This window comes from Heliangelus exortis, chromosome W, assembly GCF_036169615.1.
Source record: "Heliangelus exortis chromosome W, bHelExo1.hap1, whole genome shotgun sequence".
Classification (NCBI taxonomy): Eukaryota; Metazoa; Chordata; class Aves; order Apodiformes; family Trochilidae; genus Heliangelus; species Heliangelus exortis.
In genome coordinates, this window is record NC_092453.1 from 12758385 (window position 1) to 12785804 (window position 27420).

The 27420-nt window shown below is 43.1% G+C and overlaps 1 protein-coding gene across 2 annotated transcripts; it reads right to left on the reverse strand.

The window, feature by feature from the left end:
• Positions 1 to 4468: 4468 nt before the first annotated feature.
• On the reverse strand, positions 4469 to 26960 carry SMAD4 (SMAD family member 4). Of its 2 annotated transcripts, none has more exons than XM_071729659.1 (11): positions 26789 to 26960; positions 17592 to 17974; positions 16530 to 16704; positions 16115 to 16144; positions 14399 to 14614; positions 12264 to 12374; positions 10419 to 10469; positions 8347 to 8530; positions 7287 to 7455; positions 5815 to 5953; positions 4469 to 4761 (listed from the first exon to the last, which is right to left on the reverse strand). In XM_071729659.1, exons 2-11 carry the CDS (start codon positions 17838 to 17840, stop codon positions 4550 to 4552), a joined length of 1536 nt encoding a protein of 511 aa, XP_071585760.1. In that variant the 5' UTR covers positions 17841 to 17974; positions 26789 to 26960; the 3' UTR covers positions 4469 to 4549. The 2 variants fall into 2 exon arrangements, with proteins under 2 accessions (XP_071585760.1, XP_071585759.1); XM_071729658.1 differs by lacking the exon at positions 26789 to 26960 and adding an exon at positions 12516 to 12635 and having other exon boundaries at positions 17592 to 17970.
• Positions 26961 to 27420: the final 460 nt, after the last annotated feature.

A 27420-nucleotide genomic window follows, 5' to 3' on the forward strand; every position in this document is an offset into this window, starting at 1 on the left:
TGGAATTCCTCAGCTCCATGACTGGGGTGGTTGGTGGTTTATCTGGCTCTTGGGAGGACTTTCCTTGCACAGAGCTTGGCTTGGTGGCTTTTTGGACCTAAATTTGCACTCATTTGAGCACTCATAAAACCATTCTGAAGACAGAGCATCCCTGTAGAGCATCAACCAAGCTGGACACTCCACTTGGGTTTGGATTCAGTGCTGGTGGCACCAAAATGTCAGGCACAGGGGACTCCAAAATCACCATCCTGACCCTCAGAGCTCTTCTGACCACGACAGAAGTGAAGATTGCAGCTCCAAGTTCTGAAAACTGGGCAGCCCCAGGGTGAGAGCTCTCCAGGGAATAAAATAAATAAAGAAGCCAAAGCTTTGAATCTTGACCTTTTTTAATCAAAAACATACTCTGTTACAGAAGTTCAGGAAAGTTAACTACAGGAGATTATCCACAAACTAGGTCTAATGAAAAACAGACAGGAAAGCTACAAAGGAACTACTGGGAATTCTGGTTTGACCGCTTATCAAGAGGCAATGGCTAAAAGAAGAAACTTTTCACCAGGCTCTCATGCTCAAAACAAAACAAAAAAAAAAGAAAAAAACCCTCTCGAGGTGAGTTTTGGGTCTCAGTGTTTTGCAGCTCTCAAGCCAGCTGAAGCACAACGTGGCAGTGCTACCAAATGTCACCAAAAAAAAAAAAGACAGAAGGGACTGGAGCAAGAAAGCACGAGGGGATGGGTTTGTCTGGTGAGCTTGAAAAGAATGGAAGTGCTGTGAATTTTGAAAGGATGGATCAGGATCACTCGCAAGGCACAAGAGCAGCCAGCAGTGCCAAAAAAATCTCCAGAGGTTCTCCTCTCACCAAGGAGGATTTTCCCAACCTTGAGAAGTCAAGTTGGTTCTCAGGGACCTCAGCCTGGTGGTACCTCCCAACTGGGTCTCAGAACACACCACCCAGAACAAGGTTTTAGAGGTGGGTCACCCCATGATTCCCATCACCAGCTCCTGCATCTGATGGAGAAGTGCTTCCCCATTGGTTTTTTTTTCCTTATCTGTGATCAAAGTGCCAGCTTCTCCAGGTAAAGGGGGGTTAGAAGCCAGCAGCTTAGTGATGAGGAACACCAAGGTCCTACAAGAGGCAGCTTGCAACCCTCAGTCCCCAAACCAGCTCCTCACAAACCTGTTCCCAGTGATGGGAATCCTCCTGTTTTCAACAGGACCAGGTGACACCACAGCTTTTATGGTGCTTTCAAAACACAAGAAGAAAGGAACCTCTCCAAAACTGCCTCCTACACGATGCCTGACAACTGAGCAGCTTCTGGTTTCATGGAGCTTCTGATTTTTATGTTAAGCAGCACAGGGCCTGAGAGGAGGAGGAGGGGAAGAAGAAAAAGGATTTCTTCAAATCATGTCTGAAGCCCACTCAGAAGCAGCCCCATCTCTCTGGCTTGAATTCAAGAAGCAACCAGGGATTCCCCCACTCCATGCAGCAGAATAAAAATGCAGCTCAAGAAGATCCTTTCTGAAGCACTTAACTCTTCCAAGAAGAGGTTCAAGATGTCTCCATCAAGACAGAAACAACATTCCAAGGGTTCCGTGGCAGAACCCCACTCTCCTCACCCTCTTTTCTTGCAAAATAGGAAGTTTTTGCATGGTTCCTAGGCAGAGATTTGAGCTCCACAGAGAGGATGCTGTCATCTTCAGAAGTGTGACATGAAGTGAAGATGGTCTCAAAGGTAAGGCACAGGAGTTGGACACAGGTTCCATGACTGCTGCTGCTACAGAGCTGCTGGGTGACCAGGGGAGACCCCTTGTACCCTCTGTACTTCAGGTCCCTCTCTATAAAGCAGCCAGAGAACTTCCCCAAGTCCTCAGTTGCTCATGAAGTGCCTTAAATCACAGCCAGGAGGTCCAGGTTCCTCTCTAAGCCCAGAAGATGGAACCATTTCTAACCAGCTTTGCAGTTTCAGCTCCTCCCAAGATACCCCTGTGAGAATTTTAAGTCTTTTTAAAGCATTCCAGGGAAGAGCTTTCCTTTCCTTTACCATCTTAACATTAAACACCCTGGGGCTTTCCAAACCAACAATAACAGGGCCAAAATCACCCAAACCTTCTGGTGCTGATCCCAGCTCCCCAGGACACAAAGGGCAATGACCAAGTGCTCCAGCACAAAGCTCATTTTGAGGTGAGAGAGCCAGGGGGGTGATTATCTCCAGGGAAAGAACCAAGGGAAGACATGGGGAGAGCAAGGAGCTTTGCCTCCAGGGGGGATGGGGAGAGGGTTTTCTGTGAAGTAACCTCATACAGATCAGTATGATAAGGCCCTCACAAAACTGCAGAGTGAAACAGGGATTAAACTCCTGGGCTTAACAGTCAATTCATCACTAAAAAGATGAGATGCTGGGGAACTTGAAACTCAGCAGAAAGAGCAGGGCAGACAATTCAAAAAGGAGGTTGGTAAGGAGAATGTGCAGTTGGGCTTTTCATTTCTTCCCCCAAGTCAAGTTTTCTGGGGGGGGGGGGTGGGGGGGGTGAAGGGTAATCTTTCTCCAAGGATGCTGAAGAATCCTCTGCTGAATGTGTTCCTCAAGAATCTGATGCAGCTTGCTCTTTGGATAAATGAGATTGTTAGGGGAGCAAGGAGAATTAAAAAGGTTTGAAATTTAAAGAGAAAAAAAAGCAAACGCTGTTTTTCCAAACGTCAAGAAGATGCCACAAAAGGGTGGGGGAGCAGTGAAGCTTTTTAGAAGTTAGTCTGAAGAAAGCAACACTGAAATATGGAGAAAACTCCTCCATTTCTGGCCAGAAAGCATCATCTCTGAGTGCTTCTAAGCCTAAGATAGAAACAACAACCGCTGACTCCAATTTCAGCGCCTGGGAGAAGCGCTACCTGAACACTCTGTGCCTCAGCCCTCTGCAGATTCCTGACATTATTCAAGAAACTTGGCCAAAAGCTGCTGAATAATCTCTTCCAAGATCTTCTGCTTATGATAAACCACCACAACCACGCTGCCAGATCAGCTCAGCACAGCCCAGCTCAGCAGGAGGAGCAGAACCGGCAGCGCTCAAAGGATTTAATCCGGAGCCGATGGATTTCAAAGATAAATTCAGCTCCAACTCCTTCCACACAGGCTGAAAAAAAAATCATCAGGAATTCCTCCTCATACTCTGGCATAAAAGCTGGAAGAGATACCCTCAGGAGGTGCTAAGGAAAGAAAATTGGGACTTGCTCTCTGGTGACTTTAAACAAAAAACCTCCTCCCACTATTGGCTGCTGCTGGTCCTGCGAAGGAAAATCATCCATCAGGTGCAGAATTACATAAGAGAAGCAAACTAAATTTACATTAAAAAAAAAAAAAAATCAGGGTTTTCATCAGTTTATTTATACTATTAACTAGAGAAGAAAGCATACATATTGTATCTGTCATACAGTCAATACATTTGCATTTTTTTTTCCTTTTCTACTATAAATTCTCTATACAAAGTCATTGCCAATTGATACGGTCGTTGATGGCAGAAGGGCTTCAAAGAACCAAGAGGTATAAAAACAAGTTTGCCATCTTGCCCTGAGAGGAAATGGTGAACAGATACAAAAACTGGATCCTAAAGATGGAACATTATCCATGATTTTAATGGTACACTCAAGGAAAAAGAGGCATGCAACTGTTTTGTTGGAAAATACCTGCCAAGTTTTGACTTGAGTGACATCAGAGAAGTCAGTAGTAATTTCAGTGGCAACTTTGTAGACTGGGTATTTCATGGTCTGTTTTCAACTGAGTGCCAGCACTGAAAGCACCCATTTCTTTAGTGTTTTAAAACTCACCTGCCTATATAAATAAAAATCTAAGATATATATACATTTTTTTTTAACTAGTGAAGGGAAAGCCACACTTCCTTTCCTTCTTATTTTTAACCAACAACGTGAGTCTCGTCCCTCACTTTTTTGGCAGCTTCTACCTTTTAATCTGGAAAAAGGTTAATCTGGAAAAACCCATGACAAGATAGTCAACAAAATATAAAAAGTTCTTCTGTTAGCTCTTGTTCCCTCCAAAGAACATCACCAATCAGCTGGAATTTTAAAGTTGCTGTCAGGTAAATGTTTTATAACTAGTAGAAGGAATTTTCAGATATAAATATATATATAATATATATTCTGCATACAAAAGGCTCCTGGGAGGCTCATCACTAAGATGCCATCATAGAGAAGTGAAGTTTCACAGGGGACAAACCCAACACTGTGAAGTCTCTAGAAGGCATTTCTCATTCACTTCAAGCCCTGAGCCACGCATTGTGAAAACTTCTGGAAAGAACTGAAATCCAAATTCCGCATGTTCAGTTTCTTTCTGCTAAGAGCAAGGTGGCAAACACATTTTTAAAACCCGGGGGGGGGGGGGGAAGGGAGTTTTGGTTTTGTTTGTTTGTGGTGTTTGTTTGTTTTTCAGAAGATTAAGCAGAACAAAAAGTAAAATATATCTTCAGGTTATAAACAGAATTGTATTTTACAATCCACCATCCTCACAATAGAAGGGCCCGCAGCAGTGCAGAGGGGGGGGTCTCAGTCTAAAGGCTGTGGGTCTGCAATAGGCATGGTGTGAAGGACTTCATCTAGGAGCTGGAGGGCCCGGTGTAAATGAATTTCAATCCAGCAGGGGGTCTCTTTGATGCTCTGCCTCGGGTAATCAGGTCCCCAACCTTTTACAAAACTCATCCTGAGTATGCACAAGCGGCGAAGGTCATCTACACCGATCCCAGCGGCTGCTGACAAACCTAAACAGGAAAGGGTTCAAGTCAGTCTTCACAGGCATCATCTTTTTTGGTTTTGGGGCTTTTTTTGGTTTGGTTGGTTGTTGGGGGTTTTTTTTTCAGCTGTTTTGTTAAGCCATTCCTGTCTGCTGGGCTGGCTCATCTTCATCTACAACTCCCTCTCGCCACAGCCAAGGCGGATCTTTAAAAGGCAGCAATTTTTTGGCATTTCTTCCAGTTACAATTTGTTCTGCCATCCTGAAAGGGTGCTGAAATATGGAGCTCCTTGTGATGGAGGAGATAGGATGAAACCCACTGTCTTAAGTGGCATTTAAAACTTTTTTAGGAAATGAGGTTAAAAAAAAAAAAAAAATCTCTTCTTGAGGTTTGCCAAATTCTGTGTTTTCAGTGTAAGAACTCAAGACTGATCACCTGGCAGGAAGCTGGGTTAACAAATTACTGACACCTAATAAAATAAAAAGATGAATCCAGCTGGCAAGCTTCAAATCACATGTATGGCTAAGGCACAACTTCAATCCACTCCCCAAAATGCCTTCAGGAATTTAGAGAATTTGGCAAGGCAAAGAATTCAGAAAACACTGTGGCATGTGAAGCAGCCAGAGACATGGGAGTATTTGCACTTCCAAAAGTACTCAGGTACAATTTCAAGGGTTTAGAATTCAGTAAGAAGAGAAAACTCTAGCTCAGAATAACTTTGAAGAAAAAAATCAAGAGAAAAAAACACCCTCACACTCTCTTCTTCCTTTTCTCAAGAATAAAGTTTCCCTCAACCTACTCAAGGACTTTTTAAAGCAGACAGAAGTATCTTTGCTTAATGTAAGAGGGTTGTCATTTATCCTTCTCTATAAACTTTTTCTGTTTATACACATCTGACACCTCCTGAAGACTCTAGAGTGAAACAGGTAGAGAGGGAACCACTCCAAACTTACACCACCTCACATTCAGAGTTCAGCTGCTGGGGCAGCAGGTGGACGGATGGGGAGGGAGAGCTGTGGTGTGTGGTTTTTAGGTAAGAAAAAAAAATCAAACAGGAGACCAAGGAGTTAATTTACTTACTAATGGCTGGGGCTATTCCACCTACTGATCCTGGTCCTGGGATGTTTCCAGCCACTGCAGCAGCTTGAGCAGCAGCAGCAGCTTGGGCAGTGGCAGCCTGCTGTTGCATCTGACGATGACACTGGCGTAAATCAAACACCTTTGGGGAAGAAGAAAACACCAAACTATGTAAACTCACCCAAAACAAGGAAGGGAAGAATTCCTCAAGTCCCAACCCCAATAATCTGGACCTGTCTTCTGTCCCACACACACTTAGGTTAACAGCAAACCCAGCCTAAATAGTTTGATTTCTAACTGAAAAGTGTTATTTCTAAATATTAAAGCTGATTCTTGGAGATTTCTTCCTACCACAACCTGCCTGAGCTGAGCAGGACATAACTAACTGCAGAATCAAAGTCTACAGGCTAATGAAATCCCAGATTTTCAACTAAATCCCCAGATTTCCAAGGAAATAGGCATATAAATAAATATGGAACTCAACAAGTCTTGCTTCACTTTCTCAGACTTCATTCTGCTTCACTGAAATGTGTTAAGGAAGTTTGAAAACAATACCAATCATTGCTACAAACATCACTGTTTTTTTTTTTTCACCTTCATTACACAACCTGCCTGCAAAACCAATGATTAAAAAAATAAAAATCATCACTGCAACCTGCAAGTAGTTGATCTCTAATTCAAAATTTTTTTGTTTTTATAAGTGAAACTTGTCCCAGATGAATTTTCAAGTTCTGCAGTCACACGTGCAAATAAGAATCTCCTGAAAATAGTTTTGTTTCCATGCAATTGTGTGACCTCTGCATCATTTCATGTTCATAACACAAACTTCTGGATTTACACATTTACACACTTGCCCAACTTTTTTTTGGTTTGGAGAGGGAAACAGAAAACCTATGCTGGAAATTTAAATAGCAGTTAATTGAAAGCTTTAAGGCTGAAAATACAAAAAAACTGCTATCAAGACTGTGACAAAATACAAAATTAGTTCCTTTAGGAGCATCTGGATGATATTTCCCGTTCAGAGTCACCTACTGAAGTCATCTTAAGTCAGATGTAAAGTTTTAGGTTTTAAAAGGATAATGAAGGGAGGCTACAAGAAAGCTGGGGTAGGGCTTTTGACATGGGGGTGTAGTGAGAGGATAAGGGGAAATGGTTTAAAACTAGAAAAGGGGAGATTTAAGTTGGATATTAGGAAGAAATTATTTAATTAGAAGGTGGTGAGACCCTGGAACAGGTTGCCCAAGGAAGCTGTGGCTGCCCCATCCCTGGCAGTGTCTCAGGTCAGGTTGGATGTGACTTGGAGCAACCTGGGCTGGTGGGAGGTGTCCCTGCCCATGGCAGAGGGAACTGGATGAGTTTTAAGGTGCCTTCCAACTCAAACCATGAGAATCAGAAGCAAAATTACATTTATTTCAGGGTCTCATCATTTCCCTTAGCATTTGTAAGAAATCTACCCCTAGGAAGAGCAAACCAACCTTTATATATGCACTTGGGTAAATCTTGTGAACAGCATCCCCTGGAGCACGCCCTGCTTCTCGATCCAGGTAGTAACTCTGCACGAAGACAGCGTGGTCGCTGAGGCATCTCACCCACACATCTCCTTCCCCCTTGCACTCCAGCTGCACCCCTTTACCTATGTGCAACCTTGAAAAGAAAACCAGTCCCATCATGCCTGTGTCTATCTGCTGTAAATCACACTTTTACTAAATAAACCCTAATTCTCATTATGGTTTCTTTATGGTCTGCGAGATTTTCATTTCCACCCCACTGAATGAGGACTTGAAATTGTAGTTATTATCCCAGGCATACAGCCACAAAAAAACCCTGTAAAGTAAAAAAAATAACCATCTGTAATAGCATGCAAAGATCTACAGGGAACACAGAATGTAGAAGCAATGATAATGCAGTGGCACCTATAAAAGGGTCTCAGAGAGACACCCAAGACATTCAGTTCAAAATCCCACAAGTACTTTAGTTCAGAAAATCACTCAAAGCCACATCTTAATGCAGAAATGTTCCTTTGGATCACCTTCCAGCTCTCTGACTGCTGTAACACGATGTTTCTGAGGACATGGGGCTGTTTTCTTCCTCTTTGTTTCAAAGAAGGAAAAAAAAAAAAAAAAAAAAAAAAAAAAGGTGCAAGATTTTGGTTCCACATCAGAGCCTGAGGCATGCATGGTGAGAATGAATGAAAACCCAACCCTCTGCTCCTCTGACAAAGCTCTGTATTGCAGATCTTCTCACATCCCTCTGGGGTGGGGAGAGCTAATATTCAGCTTGCATACATAATGGCACGAGTTGCTAATTTTATCCTGGAAGGCACAGCAATGAAAGGCAGGGGGGTTGCACTGAGGGTCTTTGTCAGGCAGCTCCCATTTTGAACGTGTCACAGAAGCAGCCTCAAAAAATAAACTCTACTGGGGCTAAATCAATGAAAAGCACCATGCCCTGCTGGTTGTTTTGACAGGGAGGAGAATAAAGTGTTATCAAATCTCACAGCCAGCTGAAGCTTTTGGGATCCAGCCCAAAGAATACCTTGCTCTCTCAATGGCTTCTGTTCTGTGCACGTTGGAAAGCTGGCCCAGGCAGAACCGGTCTCCTCCGGAAGGATCCACGTAGCCATCAACAGTGACAATGGGACAGCTGGAGGGGACTTTAAATGTCTCCCCAACTTGCACGTCCATTTCAAAATATGCAATTGAACACCAGTACTCTGGAGCTGAAGAAAAGAAAAATGCATATTAAAAAAAAAAAAAAAAAGGAAACAGAAACCATAGCAATAAAAACCATTCCAGACAATCAACTGAGCTTCCTGCAACGGCGCTGGTCGTGCAGGGTCTGAGTGCACACTGAGAGGAGCCAAGTTGAGGCAGGCAGAGACATGTCTGCTAGCAGAGAAAAATACTACACACTGCAAGAAAGAGGGGCTTGTTGGTTTGATTTGAGCACACATCAAGTCTTTGTAAGGTTTAGGATACAAGTTAGATTTGGTAAACCATCTGCGTTCCTGCGCCTTCTGTCTGCAGTTTGATTTTTTTGTCCTCTTTTAACATAAAGAATAAATATCTGCCTCCTCAGGGCTAGGCTGAGGGAAACTACCTCTCAAACAGATCTGGGTGAAGATAGAACTACCTCCTAGGTGAAGTCTGCTTTCTCTATCCTTCCTGCAAAGCAAACTGCATCTGGAAAGCAGGGCAATGGGGGGAAAAACCATCAAAGATCAGAGAGTGATCTTGTCTGCACACAACAAAGTCAGGCCTGGGATAAAACAAGGAAGTATCAAGCAAGGGAGCAGAAGAAAATGGCAAGTTTTAACAGCAAGGAGCTGCCTTTTACCTTGTGCTATTTTAAAAATTAAAACTGGCTATGAAGACAGCATTTGGAAGAAGCAACCATGTGAGCAAAGGGAACCCCAGCGCTCTGGAGGATGCTACTCAGACCCCAGCACTTCAGGGAAGGAGGAAAGCTGACAAAACACATAATTTATTTTTTTTTTTACATGTGTGTCTCTGCCTGGGAGGACCCAGCTCCTCAAGCTTCTGCACTTTGCTGCATGTGCTTTGAAGTGTTGAGTTTCTCTCTTCAGACACATTAAAACCTCAAGTCACAAGGAGCTGAAGCCACTGGGGATTTTGGGGACCTTTGCTGACTCCAAGAGCCCATTTCCACAGCAGAAAAGCACCTTGTTGGGGAGGGTCAAGAAAATCAGCACTGCAGTGTGCTCAAAAAAAGGGCAGCAGAAGAGCTGATGTGCCAGGGTCTAAATCCAGAAGGAAAACGAGCTCTGCCAGGGCCAGAAGTGGTACTTGTTCATTTACAAACAGCTGCACCCCAGAGCTCACCTTAAGAAGCTGCTTTTATTAGAAAAAAAAAAAAAATAAACCCAAGTGTCTGAATCCCCTGAAGTTTTTTTAATCTTCCAATAAATACTCGTGTGTCTTAAGACTGAAGAAGGTAAAACCCCTGGGTGAAGCAATAGGGTGAAAAAAACTTAAATAATGCAAAATACAATTTAGCTCTAGTTAAGTTCAGCCAGCAATTATCAACAGTTTTATCTCTGGCACTGATTTATTAACTAAAAAAAAAAGAGTTAAAACTTTCAGACTTTTCAACTATGCAGCTCTCCCCATGCAGGCAACAACTTTGATGTTGTTAAAAACAAAATACCACCCCACACCTGCAGTGGGGCTGGTTTGTACCTCAAGACATGATCTCTTTGGTTCCCTGAACTGCTACCATTAATGAGGAATCTGGATCAAGCTTCTATACAAAGGTCCAAAGAGGAACTTCAGCACCAAAATGTTAGGATGGAGGCAACTCCAGGGGTAGGGACTGGCTCAGGGTGGGTTTAAGGATTGCAAATCTTTGACTTGGGCATCTAAATTAAATTGAGTTCAGAGAGTAGGCTGCTGTTTGAAAAAAAATCCCAATTCAAATCCAGACTTTTCACAAAATGGTTCCTTCTCCTTCTTCTCCCACCCCTTCTGAACATGTATCTCACAAATTTCAGAGTACTTGATACAAGAAAACCAAACAAAACCAACCAAGACTCAAAACAAAGTTACTGGTTTCCACAACACCACTATTACATGTTAGATTTTACTCACCAGGATGATTTGATATAGGAGGCTGGAATGCAAGTTCATTGTGAACTGGCCCTTTAAAAGAAAACATGCAATTTGGTTTACACAAGGAAAAAATAAGGTTTGCTTTCTTAACCTGTTTTCCTACAACAAAAGACTTGTGAGGATGCCAGGTGGTGTAAATCCCAATAGTTTCTGAATCAATTGGCTAAATCTGACAGGGGAGAAAAATGCCCACAGAAGAATTATACTCTGAGAGGTTTCCTAAAAATTCAGAAGCTGAGTAAAGCTAAAAGCTCCATTAGGATCTCAGGAGGAAAGGCTGCAAGCTGCTCAAGCCAGACCCAGCTCCAGGAGAGAGCAGAATCCAGAGGCAGTGTGAAGATGTAATAAAAATAGGACTTGGGCTTCACATCTGCCCCCAAGTTGGGGCAAAGAGAGACCCATCAGATAGAGGCATGTGACAAAAATCTGTCAGAAATGGCATTTCATGAGTCCCATCAATGACAGAACAAGCTGACCATCAGGAACACTGCCTGAAGATGGAAAAAAATGCCCTAGAGAAGCCATTTTCTAAAGACAAAATTATCTTGATACTGCTCAGTTGATTATCTCCACTTTCACAAACTAATGAGGTCCCTCACAGGCAGCAGAGAAAAAGAAATTTTCTCTCCCAAGTAAAAGCATCTTGCAACAAGATGTCAAAACAGGCACCATGTTGGTAGGTGCCAAAAGGTGCATTTTGTGAAGAAAAGCTCTGAGTGGTCTCACCAGCCAGTTACAAATATTAATCATGGAATGATCCAGGCACTGAGAAACATTTAGAGAGCATCTTCTGCACCACTTAGGTTTTTACACCCTGGTGTTGCTGAGGAATAAGATGACAGTGAAGTGGGATCCTAACAGCACAAGATAATGACACTCAATAACCACATCAAAGCCACAATCTCCTTGAAAAGCTGAGAAGTCATCCTGACATCAACTCACAGCATATTTTCCCCTCCCCTAACAACAACTGCTGCAACCAGGTGATGTGGTTCAGTGCTGGAGCAGGACATAAAGAACTGTTGGAGCTTTTTGCCAATAAATTTAGAAAACCTTTGGGTTTTGGTGTTTGTTTTTTTTTTTCACTATACTGTTATAATGCATATGCTGTGCTAGACACACACAAAGTTTCAGAACTTCTTTTTCCTTCTCATCTCCTGTAGCTTAAAACAAGATGGTTTGGTCCTGGTTTCATAGATGAGAAAGATTTTTCAAGTTTGTGTGTCAAATGCACTCCTGAGTCAGGCTGTGGGCAAGACCACTTTATTGACAAGTATTTTACTGTTCAAAGAGTTCTTTTAAACTGCTTATTGGACTTGGACACACATCTTCCAAAGCATACTGGAGGTTCTTACATCATTAAGACATGACTTTGAAATTTCTAGAAAATTAAAAGAATAACCTAGAAGATAAAACCAGCCAGTTTTGAAAGAAAAATATCCAAACAACACATTCTGAATCCACTTCCTTTTCTGCTGAGGAAATATTTACTACAAGAAAAAAACATTAAAAGCAGAGGTTTAGAAAGACAATGCTAGTTTTGTTTAAGACAAAGGACAGATGGGATCCCTCTAGCTATCTGATTTTCTGACCTCTGATGGAGGACCCCATTGGCTGGACTCAGTGATCTTGAAGGTCTTTTCCAAGCAAGGTGATTCTGTGAAAGCCCATCAAGCTCTCATATTGAATACACTAAACACAAGCAGGGGAGTGGAAAAACTCAAAAAAAAGGGGATCTGAGGGTCAAGAATAATGAGAAATGAGTTCCTATCATTCAAGGGAAGTGGAAACAAAGGAAGTGATGTGCAGAGCTGCACTACTTACAGTAATGTCCAGGATGCATAGGTGGGTGATGCTGAAGATGGCCATTCTGGTGGTGAGGTATGGTGGGTGTGTAGGCTGCTGTCCGACTTCCAGTCCAAGTTGTGGTACTATCTAAAAAAAAAAAAGAAAGGAGGAATTGGTTTTTAAGGGAGTTTTGCCTCCTCTTGCTTCTAATCCTCTATTTTCTCCGGAACGTTTGGAAACTGGTTTTTTTTAGAAAACTAAGAAGAGTGCACAGATGTTTATACTCACTGTGATGGTAAGTAGCTGGCTGAGCTGTAAACCCATTCTGCTGAGTTCCTGGCTGAGGCCCTGAAGCAATCTGTAAGAGTCCATCACTATGGCTACCTGTCAATATATTGGTAGGTTGACCTGGTAAAAGAACACACTACCTATTCATGAACGTTCCAAAATTTTAATTAAGAAGAGCTCAGCACTACTGGGGAGGAAAAGACACCCAACTAAGGGCACTGCAATAGACAGCTACAAGTCTGCTTTCAGGATTTTTGTGGTTTTTTTTTTTTCCACCCACCAGAGTGTCTCAGGAAACCTGGAGCAAGATGCTCATTTTTGACACCCTTCATATTTCAGGAGTTGCAGTAAGGCAGAGAACTCTGGTTATCAACCTCATCTTTGTTTTGTTCACATCTTGCTTTTCAGTTTGAAAGGAAAGAAGGGATGTGGCAGGGTTTTATTCAACAGCTGGAGTAGATTTGGTACCAATCCAAACAGGCCAGCAGCAGGTCCAGCAAGTTGCTTATTTTCAGCAATTTTTTTTACCTGCTGTTCCTAAAGAGGACAGTTGCTTGAATTCATGGCCTCCAAAGCATACTGAACAGTATTTTATTTTTAAAAATAGTGCTGGAATAGAGCTGCATACATCACCTGAATCCTTCCTGAAAAAAGTTGCTGCTTTGGTTTTTGTTGGGTTTAGTTTTTTCCCAAATAAATAGTTCAAGAGTTGCCTAAGCTTTGAAGCCAAACTAGAGAGATTTCAGAACAGGTTAACAGAATTTGATTTTCAGAAGGCTTCAGCTCAGCCATTAACACTAAACTGATCAGCAGTTTCACAAGTTATTCTTGCACTCTCAAGCTGGTCTGGCTAGCAGAACTGAAAAACTTGCATTAAAAACCTAAAAGCAAGTTGTTATTTCGTGTCCACTTTGCTCCAACAATTACAGCACTGATGAGATAAAAGTGATTGACTATCAGCTGTTGTGCAAAGGCAATAGGATTCAATTTCCTCTCCTTTTTTTCTCTGCTGGAGACAAGCAGAAACACTGTATCTCAGCTTGGCAAAACCATCATTAGTTTTAGCAAAAAAGTCACCAGCTGAAATTAAAGTACATTATCAGAACACCCCAATATCACCAGAATTCAAATCTGATAACATGGAATCCATTCTGTTCACACACATCTTATTAAACTCCTGAAGAGTGGGTGAAAACTCCTCCAAACTTCACAGGTTTCCAAGTTAGGGGTGCAGGACACTGCCTACAGATCTGCTTCACTGTCCTGCAGGAGAAGTGTGAGGTTTGATGTTGGCAATCCAGAGGCTTGCACTAGCACCAAGTACACACAAAAAGTACAAAGAACTACAACACAGCACTCAGAGTGATGAAAATATTAATTAGGGCTGTCACTCTGGTAGTACAGAAGGCCATTAGAAAAATAAAATAGTTAAAAACTGGAAGACTCATTTTGTCAACTGTGGGACACTAAAGAATCACCTGGAAACCTCTGGATATTGCCACCTTTTGTGGTTCTGCTTGGTGGTGTGAAAAAATAATCAAATTCTTCCATTCCTACAGCAATTTTTCCAATAGTAGTCACAAGGTTTTGTCAGTGGTCAACTGTTCTAACATTGTAACACTGAACCTCTGGTATAATTGAAAGAGCTGTGTAACACTCCTCTAGCTTCAGTCTCACTTAAAAATCACTGGGTCACACCAGGAAAAGTTACTCTGAGGATGCTGTAAGCTAGAAGCTTTTCTCAACAGTTGTAAAACTGCCAAATCATGCTGGCCACACACTTCACCAGTTTATTGTGGCCCTGTAAGACAACAGTGATTATCTCTGGGCTTTTTTTTTTCCCCCCCCCCCAACATTTTCGCATACAAGCTCGAGGATCTTACTTGTTGAAGCCACAGGAATGTTGGGAAAGTTAGTGGTGCTGGTAGTGCTAGCCTCAGTAGGAGCTAACATGGCTGGGGTGCTATAAGGCTCTGTTGATGCCCTGTTACTTGGTGGGTGCTGGATGGTTTGAACAGAATGCCCTTCAGCAGAAGACAACGACGGCTGCCCCTCGTAGTCATGAACGTACTCGTCTTTCACCAACATGCTTGATGGAGCTGTGGAGGAGCAAAGCAAAAGCAACTTCCAGGTTTCAACTACAAAACAGCACTGAAGCTTTCAAGCAATCCCAGTGCCAAGACTCCTGGGAGGAGGATTCAACCTCTGGAAGCATCCCTGAAGGACTCCGCTGCCCGCCGCGAGTCGGCGGGGGGAATTTTCAGAGCTGAACTGGGTGGGGAAGCAAACTGATTTTTTTGCTTCCTGCCACTTCAGTCCCACACTAGGGTTTTGTTTTCTAGCCCATAACCATGTGACTGGACAGAGTAAATCTATGGGAAACCCATGCAAGCCCCCAAATACACATTAAGGAAGGAACTAAGGAACCGATTTCTAGCGCACAAGGAAGAGCCCAAACCCAAGCCCCTGGGAAAAGCAAAATTCATCAACACAGCACAGAAAAAAAACCCTCATGAATCCCTCCAGTAATTTTAAACTCCCATCCAAATTGACTAGAAACATGAAATTCCCACTCCAAGACAATGTAACACCACCCCCTCTATTTAACAGCTTAGCCATTAATTCAGAATACTCCACAGACAGCCTCAGGAAATTCCTAGCACCATCCCCACCAGAATTTATTTCTGGATGTGCTATTGAGCATATTCAAGTAGAACTCTTAACACTACATTAAGTTCCCATGCTCGTTTTTAAAGCAGCCTTAAAAGTGCTAAAATGGGCAGCAATGTTCTGTTTCCTGCTGCAGAGAGAGTAGCACAGGAGGAAACGCTTTTAACTGCTGGCTGGTGAGCTTTGATTCTGTACAAAAAGGATCATTTTTCAGCAGGCAGAGGTAATAATGCAAATTAGGAGAAATGAGCACACAAGTTAAAGCTTGTGAAGTTAGCAGTTGGTTGGGTCTTAAGTCATCTTTGCTTGAATACTTTGAATAAGGTGCTAAAAACAATGGATTTCCCAAATTTCCTTCTCTCTGAGTCTCTTCTGAAATAACAAAAATATTCAGTTTTGAAACAGAGCAGTTACCAGCTGCACAAGCTCAGACTTCTGAATAATGTATATTGGCCATTTAATGACTGATTTTTCACAAGTTTCAGCACAAATATTAGAAGACTTCATTAGACTGCATATTAACTACAGAATTCCTATTATTTTCTTGTTAAACTACTTATTAAATCATAAGCATCTATTATTCCCAATCCAATTAATGAGCATATCATACAGCTGCACACGTTTTGGGTGTTGGGGATTTTAATCAGAGATGTTTAACAGTGAGATTTTTTCTTCTTTTTTTTTTGTTGGAGATTTTAATTTCCAGGCACTGAAAGCAGAACCTGCATGCTGAGCTAAAGCCTCAACTTAAAGAATTTATCAGAACTTGCCTCTCATCTCCTATTTATCTGTTTTTTCCAAAACTAGAGAGACAAATGCACTTCCCATCTGCTCTCTGTACTCCCTCCCAAGGAGCTACAAAGGAATAAACTGGAGAGTTTAACACAGTTTGTGCTCACAGAAATGCAGTAACAAACAGAACTACTTACCAGAACTCTGTAGTGTCAGTCCTGAGAGATCTTTAAAAAGAAGAAAAAGAAACAGGATGTGTGTGGAGGATTATATACACAATTAACATTAAGTTTATAAGCTTTTAGACATTAGCACAACAGACTCTACATATCCTGCCCCCCCAACACAACACAAGTTTCAATGCTAAGTTACTCCTAAGGTGCACATGAACTGTAAGAACTTTTTACACAAAAGCCACAAACTGTTCCTTCAGAAAGGTGTCAGAAAATTCCAGTAAGCTGGACATGACCACACAGGAGCAATTTATAATTCGATCCTTAAAAGTTAATTATTTTTTTTTAATTTAGGCCTGCATTTTCTCCACTCAAAAGGCAAACATTTCACATTTTTATCCTTCCCCCCTGTTCTATTTTAAATCCAGTGTCTACTCACCGATGCCAGGTGATACTACACGCTCATAATGGTAAGGATTTACACAGACACTGTCACATTTTAAGTCAAAAGCATACTGACAATATTTAACATGCTTGAGTTCATTTTTATGAAGATCAGGCCACCTCCAAAGCCGAGCATAAATCACATGAGGGAATCCCTTGCGACCAGCCACCTAAAAAGGCAGACACAAAAGTTGAGTGGGAAAAGCAGCAAGGTGGTTTGTTTGCTTTATTAAAGTGAGGAGCAAAGCTGGAAGAGGACAAACACCACCACAACCTCTCCCCCATCATCAAAATAGGTCAAAAAAGAACCCCAAACAAAAAAACAAACAAAAAGGTGCGCGCTGTTTACCCCAAGTTTTGGACAGAAATCGGTTTCTAACAGGGTTTTGCTGAGGTTAAGTGATTTTTTTGAGATAAAATACTGGCTATAAAATGGCAGAAGCAGGCTTTATGTTTAATGTTTTCTGTATGGTCACCTTCCCCACCATGGATGATGAAGGAGCTTTGCCCCAGAAGAAGAGGAACCAGGCACTAAAAGCTATGCTAGAAGGAATTTACAAGTAGAAGAATGCCAATCCATTATACTGAAAAATAATAAATTTAAAAAAAAAAAAAGAATAAAAATGCTTCTAGGCAGAAAGCTAGCCAGCAAACATGACATCTGTCCTGGAAGACAACCCAAGCTAGGCAGGTACTGAGTACTGCAGACTCCTTGGAGTACCTTAGCAAGGGAGGAGAGCTCTTTCTTCATCCTGCTGACCAATACAGAGCTAACAGAAGCTTGCAGTGAAAATACCAGGGTAAGCAGCCCAATTTGTTACAGGACCCTGCTTTTTCCTGCCACACACACACACACCCTCGCTGATCCAACGCCTTCTGCTCCTTTTGGAAAAAAAAAAAATCAACCAGCAAACACTGCAGCCACAAAACCACAGATGGGGGTGAGGGGGGGAAGCAAGAGAAGAGCTACTCTTCCTCAAGACTCTAGGATCCTGCGTCACTCCCTTCTGCTCCAGCTTGAGTAGGAGGAAAACAGCTGATTGGCACTGGTACTGACCTGCAGCCTCCCATCCAGCGTTCTCTGTATTGTAACACACTTGCTAGGATGAGCTCCATTTGTGGTTATGGCTGTAATCAAAGAATCCAATTCATCTTTTTTCTCCTTTAGCTTTTTAACTAAACTTTCAATTGCGCGCTTGGCAAAAGTTTCACTCTCTCCCCCTTGTCGATGGCACATCAAGCTGTGAACAATGCTCAGACAAGCATCATTACTTGTTGGTGTGTTAGTAATAGACATATTGTCCATTTGTCACAGCTTTTTTTATGGGTTTGGTTTTTTTTTTTCCTTTTCAGTTTGGGGGGGGCTGTTATGGTTTTCAAGCTGATGAACACAAGAGATGATCCAAGTTAAGTGTTAGATGTACTGTCTCTTGGGAAAACCTAGGAGGAAAAAATAGCTACATTAGAATTGTTTGTCACAAACTGCAGAGCATGTTTCTAAGGAAGGTTGTGGCTTTTTTGCTTCTTTTATTTTCAAGCTAAGTGCAGGATATTAAAAGCACATGAAAAAAAAACAAAAAACTGCATCACTTGTTCCATGATAGCTAAAACATGCTTAAGACACTGCTTAGGTATAAGGTTATTTTTTTTCAGCCCTACTACCAGTATTTAAATAAAGATTGTATACATGTACACATAGTAGGTACATATAGAAAGGGAGGGATTATTAGATGAACAGGCTCTGAATCAGGAGAAGGAGAAGACTGACAATGATTTCCTCGGAAGGATGAAACCAAGTGAAAATCCTGACTGGGAATCAAGGGGCAGTGACCAAACCAAAATCTGAATGGTGAAGAAGCACAAATGCAAACCAGAACCATCTTTATTTAATAATCCTTTTTGAATAGTTCAGAGCTGTGTTCTGACCTCAGACTAACCCTAATTCTCTTGGCTAATCAGAAAGGCAAAAACTCTGCCTGGCCATTAGCTTAATACACATTTATGTAAATTAGTACTCTGTGTATCTTTATGTATGAAAATCCCAACTGGCACATTTGTCTCCTGTTGTTTGGATCCAGCTTCTTCTGGATCAAGCCACATCAACTGAAGTCATGAAAAAAAAGCACTTTTAAATGGTCTCAAGCAGAACCGTCTGAATTACACTAAGAAAAGGAGTAAGTCTGTCCCAAAACGTTTGGCCTTTCAACTCCATCTGTTAAGAACTTGCAGTAGTTTCTGCTCATGAAGTCATCCTTCTCAAAGCCAGGAGACCTCATGGTTTTCAAGTTTCCTTTAATTCACAAATTAGAAGAGCTGGCCTGATTTTCTCTGTTCTGTCAGCTAATTTCTACACTTCATCTTGTTTGATCCAGAAACATAGGACAGCAGGCTTTGTGCACTGGCAGGGAAGGAGTCCAAAAAGCTGCTCTGGTTCTTCAAGCTTCAGGTAGTCAACCAGTAACACCATTCTACCATCTATTTGCTCTGACTTGAAGACACTGGCAGCAAACACACAGAAATTATTTTTCTCCATTTATGTTTCCTGAGTGAACTTAAAAAATAAGCCTTTCTGTTGTCCTCAGCAATGTAAATAAAACACATTCAGCTTCAACAGGTAAGGAAAAAGAAGTCTCTTCATATTATCAGAGGAATACATCCAGTCAAAGACCTGTCACTGTACTGGAATTTTCCATGGTATTAGAGGTACAGGAGTAGAAGCTATTTATTGGAAACAAATGCAAAAAAATAAGAGTGGGATGTTACCTTAGAAAGGTAATGCCTCACACAAATTACAGTGTGAATGCATGGTTTCCCTGCTTGTAAAAGGAATCCAAAAATACCACAAATCCAGAACAATTATAAAAGGAAATTAAGTCTTCCCTATTTAATATTTCCTCCAATTTTAACTTGAATACAGCATACTTTGGTACACTTGGAAAAAACCCATCCCAAATCCTTCCCCTCTGCTCCCTTTTTAATCATTAAGCAACTAGATAAAGCTATTAGTCAAAAAAGCTTTAAATAAGATGCTTAAAATTAGATATGCAGCTCCACCTTCTACACCCCTAAAACAATCAATGAGAATTTTGCCTGACGACTTCCAGAAGACTAAGATCAAGCAAATAAACCCTTATTTTAAGTGAAATAATCTTCAGAAATGTTGAGTCACCCCTCAGCTGCCACTGCACTCAATAGGAGCTTCTGACTATTCAGCACTTTAGAAAGCCAGGCCACTTGTTCAGGGTTTTGAATGCTGCTACACAGTGCTGGTGCATGACTACAGGGTAGTTCAGGAGCCTTCCTCTAGAAGTTTCCCTCTCCAAAAATCCTGGATGTATTATTCTTGCCTTTTCCACCCCCAGAAAAAATGGGGGTGAGGTCAGGGGGAGGCTACCAACCTGGCACATATTTCTGGCACCACAACGTATTTCTTCTGAAGCACCAGAGTGTATTTTGCAGCCAAGTTTGGGCCTTCCACAAATTTCAGTTTCTCACCCAGCAGCTCGACAAGCCTATCTTTGACCAAGTCACACATTCAAGAGGTGCCTTGACACCTCCTTCCTCTACTACTTCCCTGTGTGCAAATAAAAGTGAAACGCAATCTTAACACCTTGTATTTTTAGAAGACAGCCTTTGAAGAGAAGGTTCCAGCACGCCCTCCAAACCAGAGTGCTCCGTGTTCTGCACAACAACAGTGTGGCTGTGTGATTTAACCTTTATTTGATGCAAGCATGAGATCTGGAAATCATTCTTCAGCACATCCCTCCACCCAAGGAGCTGAGAGAGCTCAGGCGACAGCTTTACGGTGAAATACGGCACCAAATAGGTTGAGCAAAGATCTGGTTTTCCCTCACCCTGGAATTTCATGGACAACTAAGAGTGTGTTTTGGGGGAAAAGGGGCAGAAAGAGAGGCAGGAAACAGGAGAAAGCAGCAGCAGGAGACAGCTTGCAGCAAAACTTTTGGCTTCGCCTCCCAAGGAAGCCAAAGGTGCTCCTCTGCCTTTGGCTGTGGGGTGATGCAAGGAGAACACAGAAAATAAAAAAAAAAATGGGACATGCTAATGTGAAATGCTGACAAGTTACAAAATTATCAAGAGGTAACTCATTATGTTAGAGCAAGTCATTTATTTCAACAACTGAGTATTAATAGGTCTGTTACAAAACAACAACTCCTGCCCTGCCACGGCCTAAGTGTGGGGACAAGGATAAGATCCTCTGGAGAGGACATCAATCTGCAAGACAAAAGAAGTTGAGATTGCCAGGTAATTAAAACCACCTTTGATGATCTACAGCCAACACACTGCTGAGAGACCTGCTAAGTAACCATTAACTGAAACTCTTCCTCCAAGACTGCTGCAGACTTGAACAAACACCATCATTCTTCAGTCCATCCCACTTCCCTGCGGCTGCCTCGCTGAAGGGTGATGGATCTTTTTAGCCTCTGCAATGAAATTCAAAACATGAAGCAGCTGTCTCAAATTAAAAATGCAACACTGAGGCCACATGCCTCCTTTTCATGCCCCTGGTAAATTCTGCCAGAAATGGTTACCTGAACAATATAAATAGATTCTAAAAAAAACCCCAACAAACCAACACAGAAAGCTATAATCGTATGCAACCTCTGTAATTAAAATTAAAAATATTATTGATTTATCTACGTGGAAATAATTTCACTGAGCTCTCACACTCATTGCACTTAAATTTACCTTATGGGCAGGAAAGCAAAATAAACACCCTACTGATTCAAACTATTCCACTGTTCTCAGATCAACTGCTAAACAGAGATCATTTTGCTCCTGTGGCTAGAAAACAGAGATGGGGCTTAATGTTCAGCATCTCCTGCAAAAACTAGCTCAGAGTTCCAGGAGAGCATTCCCCTTGGTGGAAGCAAGGTGCTCCTGGATCAACTAGAAACAATGGAGCAAAGTCCAAAAAGCAGATGAGATCTCACCCAAAGGGATAATCAATGAGTTTATGGAACAGAAAATTAATATTTCACCTTGTTTGCCAGATCTCCTCAAGCTACACCAGCAAGATAGAATATTCTAAGCCAGCAGGGCTTAAGAACAAGTGCTTTTCACGTGCCAAAAAACCAAGGGTAACAAAAACAGCCTGAGCCATGACTTCCAAATATTTTGCAGCAACTCTTCAGGCAGCACACGAGCATTTGTAAGATAGGATCTCTTGGAAAGCCTCACGCGAGGCCTGAGAGCTGCTGGGGTTTATTTCAGTTTGAAATTCTTCATCAACAAGAGCATGCAGGACACATACATGCAGGGTCTGAAGAAGGCACAAAGGGTTTAAGAAGAGGGGGGGAGAAAAAAGGGTTTCTGCTTTTCACAGAATTGTTTTTCCTTGTTTTTACAGAGACATTACTCAGGGAGACATCAGAGCTAAAAAAATGTGAACATTTCACCTAAACTCCTCTCAACCAAGCCAAACACATTTTGAAACTTGTCTAAAAAAAAAAAAAAAAATTTCTATATCCCAACAATTCCCACTGTAAAAGTGAAGATGAAAATTTGCTGAGAAGTTACTCGTGTTCTTTATTTCTCCCCCTCAAGTGGCTTCTCTTCCCCCTCTCCTCCCACAAAAGCCACGGGTTGCAATTTGGGGGCAAGGAAAGAACAACAGCTCAACCCCAAAATAAGAACAGGAAATAACAAGGCTTACTCAGACAAAGCAGGAGGTTAGGATGGAGCTGGAAGTCAGGGATGTAACCCAAAGGGACACAATCCAGGCAATCAGCAAACCAACAGCTCAGGCAAGAGGGGTTAATCTGGGTCTGGTGCTGATCCGATGCACCGCCCGGTTCATTTACAGGAGGGTTGGAACCAATCAGAGCTGTGGAGGGATCAAATTCACCACCAAACTCACATCTAAAAATGTGACAGCCCAAATGCCACTGGATAATTACTTTAAGATATGGGCAAGAGGCCAGAACCCCCCCTTCCTGCCCCCCCTGTCACTTTCTGAGCATGGATTTTATGAAGTTTTGACAACAAACTAGGTAAATTCCTACATCCCTTGGAGCTGTCATTGTTTGCAGGAGAAAAGAGGTGAGAAGTAGTGTGATGAGGAGGGATTGCCACTTAGTTCTAAAAACTAAGATGCTAAAAACCGTGAAGCACTGAAAGAAAGAAAAAAAAATAAGTAAAAAAATATAGCACAGCCTTGGCACAACTGGAAAAACAGCTCCTGCAGGTGTCAGGGAAACAATGACCCCTTGGAACAGCTTTTGATGGATAAATCTTGCAGCACAGCTCAACTCAGGAGAGGTTCTGGATCCAAACATGGTGCTGAAGGTCCAAGAGATGCTGGTGGAGGGGGCTGATCAACAATGGAGATCAGCAGTGAAGAACACAAGATGGATCTGCAACCCCATGAGAAACCTGAAGTGAAGAGTGGTGATGAAAATACAAAGAGTCTGCAAAGTTAAAATGAAAGAAAAAAAAAAAAAACAACAACCCAAAAGGTTTTCCACGTGCTAAGTATCAGATGACACATTCAGAGCTCAGGAGGCCTTGAAACAGCAAGAGGGGGAAGAGAGATTTGCCATTTTTTTGTGGAAAAGCATCAGGCAAGGGTCCTGTGTCACCCCAGATGATGGGTGTGGGTCCTTTCACACTGAACTGGGCTGTTCTAGAGAAGAACTCAGCTTTTTAGCAGAATTTATGCAAAAATGCTCTGTGATGCCTGGAAAGATACAAGCCTGGGAATTTTTAGCACTGGTGTATCCATGTAAGGGCTGGCGTGAGAAACACAGGGCTGTTGAAGAGGGTAATGCAGGGCAAAAGTGTCTCTAATGGCATTCAGCAGGTAGAACAAAGTCCTTCTATCAGTGCTACAAATCTTAAGAGAACTTGGCCACCATCTGCTGCAAGACAGCGTAGAAGGGTCTAAGCAAGTCAGCAAATCTGGAGGCAGAATATCTTCTGTAATGAGCCATGACTTAAGTGAATATTATCACTATGGTCTTCAAAAGAAAAAAAAGCTCCTAACATCTGAACTTTCAATTAAAAAAAGAAAAAACCCACATTTATTGTAGTACGAAAGATCTCAGCCAGGCTAAGGCTTGCAAAGCTGGAGAGTCACCTACTGGGGTGAGGAAGGCAATGAATTTGTGCAAAAAAAGACCCCAATGACCAACAATGTATTTCCACGTTGCAAATACAAAGATAATTTTTAGGAAAAAAACCAAGAGTTGTTTGCTCAAAGCTGCCGCTAATGTTTGGGGAGCACCATTTACCAGAAAGAGCCCTCCCAGTGTTCTAAAACTGGGCAGTAATGCAGCACTAATGAACTGGCTAATTAGAACAGCATGCAAACTGACATCTTGCTGCAACATTACACGTGCAGAAAGGACAAGAGAGGCTCTGTTGCCTCCAAAAGGAGACAAACCCAAGGATGGCAGAAAAGCAGAATCTGCTTTTGATAGCTTTTAACCACCAAAACACGGAGTTTTGCTGTTTAATAATGCAGTGCTCTAAGTTTTAGGATAAAAAGTAAATCCATAAACCAATATAACAAAAGGCAGGTCAGGATTTGATGAAGATTATGAATAAGTGATTAAACTGCAGATACCTTCCAGCACATCAGATTACTATCTACTTGCCCAAAGGGTGAACAGGGACAAAATGTTTGTAGGCATAAGAACAATTAGCATTAAAAAGCAAGAGAAAGAGCACCAAGAAGGTCCTGCACTATTTTTCTCCATGCACCAGTGTCAATTCTGCTCATCCCCCTGGCAGTGACAGCATAAAGGGAACTGGAGAAGACTTTTCAGACAATTCTGTGTGGGAATTCATTCATCTTCACAGGAAATCCAAGGGGGAAAAAGCAGGAGCAGCCATTTCTTTGTGGAAGCAACTGATGTGATGGAGCTGCCCAGCTGCACCTTTCCTCCTCTCAGCTTCCACCTGTGCACTGCTTTCAGCAGCACTTTACAAATGCAACAGACTGAGCCTCTGAACAGAGCAAACATTGCTGCTGCACAAGGTTCCAGGGTTGTTTTTTTTTTCTCATTCAAGAAACTAATAAAACAGTAAAAAAAAAAAAAAAAAAAAAGGCAACTCTTGTCTCTGAATGCATGGAGGGGACAGGACATGATAAAAAAGATCATGCAACTATGCTGATGTGACTACAAATGCAAAGGTTTTTTAACCCAGGAAGTTCCTTTTTTTTTTTTTTTTTTTTTTTTTTTCATTTTTGTTCCCCTTCCCTTTCTCTCCTTTTAATTTCTGAGAAGGCACAAAAGAGAACAAACTCCTCTTTTCAACACAGGCTTCTGGCCAGTCAGAGAAGGAAGACCAGGGTACATCAGGAGAGTGGGGAGAACAGCAAACTCTACAGCTGCATCTGTTTCACCCAGGCACTGAGACTCACACCACCAAGAAGCCATCCTAGAATTCCTAGGGGATGGAAACCTGTGAAGGGCAGGAAAGGCTCAGAAAGGAGCAGGTGATGGAAATCCTAGCTGTAGGATGAGAGCAAACCTGCCTGAACTCTTCCTGCAAGACCCATCCCCTTGCAGAAGGCTCCTTTCAACAAGGAAAAACAGTAATTTGTCAAAACCTCACAAACAGAGGAAACAATTGTGGCTACACCACGCAATAAAAGGGAAGAGTCAGACCTTGCTGAGGCAGAAGTGGTGTGATTTTTCACTTGGACAGAATGTTTCAATGCCCTAGCAATAGGTGTATTAGATAACATCTGTTCTTTATTGTACTCTGCACAGAGGTAATGTTCTCTGCGTTTTGTTCGAGCTTTAAACACACACACACCACAAAAAAAAAAAAAAAAAAAAAAAAAAAAAAAAAATCACCTCTGGGCAAAGCAAGCATGGAAAATTCCAGTCCCAACCAAAAGTCGAGTTTTTCAGGAGGTTAACAACATAGGAAAACAGAGTCCTCAAATTCCAACAAGAGCTTAACAACTGCACGGCAAAGGCTGCTCCTCACCAGGCTGCAGCAAGCTGCTCTCAGCACCTTTGTTCTCCACTAAATCTGCTCCTACCTCTCCAAACTCCCATCCCTATTGTACTGGCTGCGCCCGAATGCATTATGTAAAGAGGCATCTACTTAAAAAAAAAAAAAAAAAAAAAAAAAAAGGCATTCTAATCAGTTTGAGACACTTGCTTGCTTCTATTTCAAAGAGCCGAAGCCTCAAGAAAGTTTCTGTATCAATATTAAACGCGCCTGCTTATGCAACAAGCAAATCAAAAGAGGTTCATGAATGCAAAGAGAGAAGGAACTCCTTCTAGTAGCAACCTGGGGAAGAGGAGAGCCAGAAGGACAAGCTGCCTGCTTGCAAACACCCTCGTTTCACGGGGCAGCTGTAGCTCCGTTTCAACAGCCTCTCCTGGGCTCATTCAGGGAAGCAGAAAAGCTTCGAGACGATTTCCAAAAGCTCTGGCGGAATAACCCCAAAGCCCTCTCCTCTCCTGTTGATAGTGGCAACACCGTTCATCCCCGAGCTAATTTGAGGAGAGGTGGGGAAAGACACCACGATCCCGCTCCGGCCGTGTGTGTCTGCCAACAATAGGGCTGCAGGAGTGCAATTTGGGCTCCGAGTTGTAATAACACACCGTAACCCACAAGGAGATTACCCCACGAAATGAACCATCCTCCCCGCGGTAAAACCTCCCCAGGTAAAACCTCCAACTATGCAGCGAGTCCCAGAGCTTCCCCCAAAAACCCAACAGAACGGGGGATGGGAAGGAGAAGGGGGAAAGAAACAGTAAAGCTGGACTAATCTTTAGTTAACAGCTTTTTAACGAGCAGCCCGGCGCTGGGTGAAAACCAGCTAAGAGCCCCGTTTTTCTGTGGTTATTGCAAAGAAGATGGCAGGTTGGGGAGAAGCAGAAAGGCGAAGCGGCTCACACACACTCAAATAATGATAATTTAAAAAAAAAAATAATTAAAAGAACATCCAGGGCATTTTCCAGCGTGCGGAGAGAAGAGGCCGGAGAGAGCGGAGGAAAAGTTGAAGCGGGGACAGGGCCGGCTGCAGAGCCGTGCCGAGAGGACAGCGGGATTTTAAATCAATACCACGGAAAGTTTCGGGGCCGGCAGGGGTGGGGGAAGAAGGATCTGATCCTTCCCCTCGCCGGGAGAAGGGAAGAAGGGGCAGCGGGGCTGAGGAGAAACCCCCACACCCACCCACACCCACCCCGGGGGTGAGGAGGGGGCAGCGGCTGCTCCTGCTCCCCGGAGCGGGGCCTGAGGGAGGCGGGAGCCGAGAGCGGATGTTACCTGGGCCTCGGCGGAGCCGCCGCTTTCCCGGGCGCGGCCTTGTGGTGAGGGGCGGCGGGGAGAAGGCGGGAGGCGAAGGAAGGGAGGGAGGGGGGTCGGGATCCTTCCCCCGCCTCAGCCGGCCCCGGTGCGCCGGAGCGGGCCAGGCCTCCGCCCCCCCAACCCGCCCTCCCCTTCCCGGGCTAGCAACCGGGCGGGGCGGTGCTTGGAAGCCCGGGAAGGGGGGAAAGCAAGGCGGGTGCCCCCGTGTCCGCCACCCAGGTGCTGTCGGGGTTGTTGTTGTTGCCGAGGCTCCGGCCGCTCGCACTCCGCGGCCGCCGCCGCCACGTCCAGCAGCCACGGCGCATGCGCCACATCCGGGTACCCGGCACCCCCCCCCCATATACACACACACCGCCGCCACACGGCTGCACACACACACCCGCAGCCACTGCGCCTGCGCAAAGGGCGTCCCCGCGGTTGTCGCGCAAGCGGGCGGGCGGAGAGTGAGGCGGGCGGGTGGGTTAAGTGAGTGGTTGTCACTTCAGTGAGAAGGGTGTCCCCCACCTCAAACCCCACCCCGCCCCCCCCCCCCCCAAAAAAAAAAAGAGCTCGGAAAAAAAAAAAGGGACACACCGATAAAAGGGCAGGCC

Coding starts and splice junctions, on each gene's coding strand:
- SMAD4 (XM_071729658.1), bottom strand. CDS start 17,840: ATGGACAATATGTCTATTACTAACACACCAACAAGTAATGATGCTTGT. Junction 16,145..16,529: donor TGTAGTATCACCTGGCATCG/GTGAGTAGACAC, acceptor TTCTTTTTAAAG/ATCTCTCAGGACTGACACTA. Junction 7,456..8,346: donor GAAGCCATTGAGAGAGCAAG/GTATTCTTTGGG, acceptor TTTCTTTTCAAG/GTTGCACATAGGTAAAGGGG.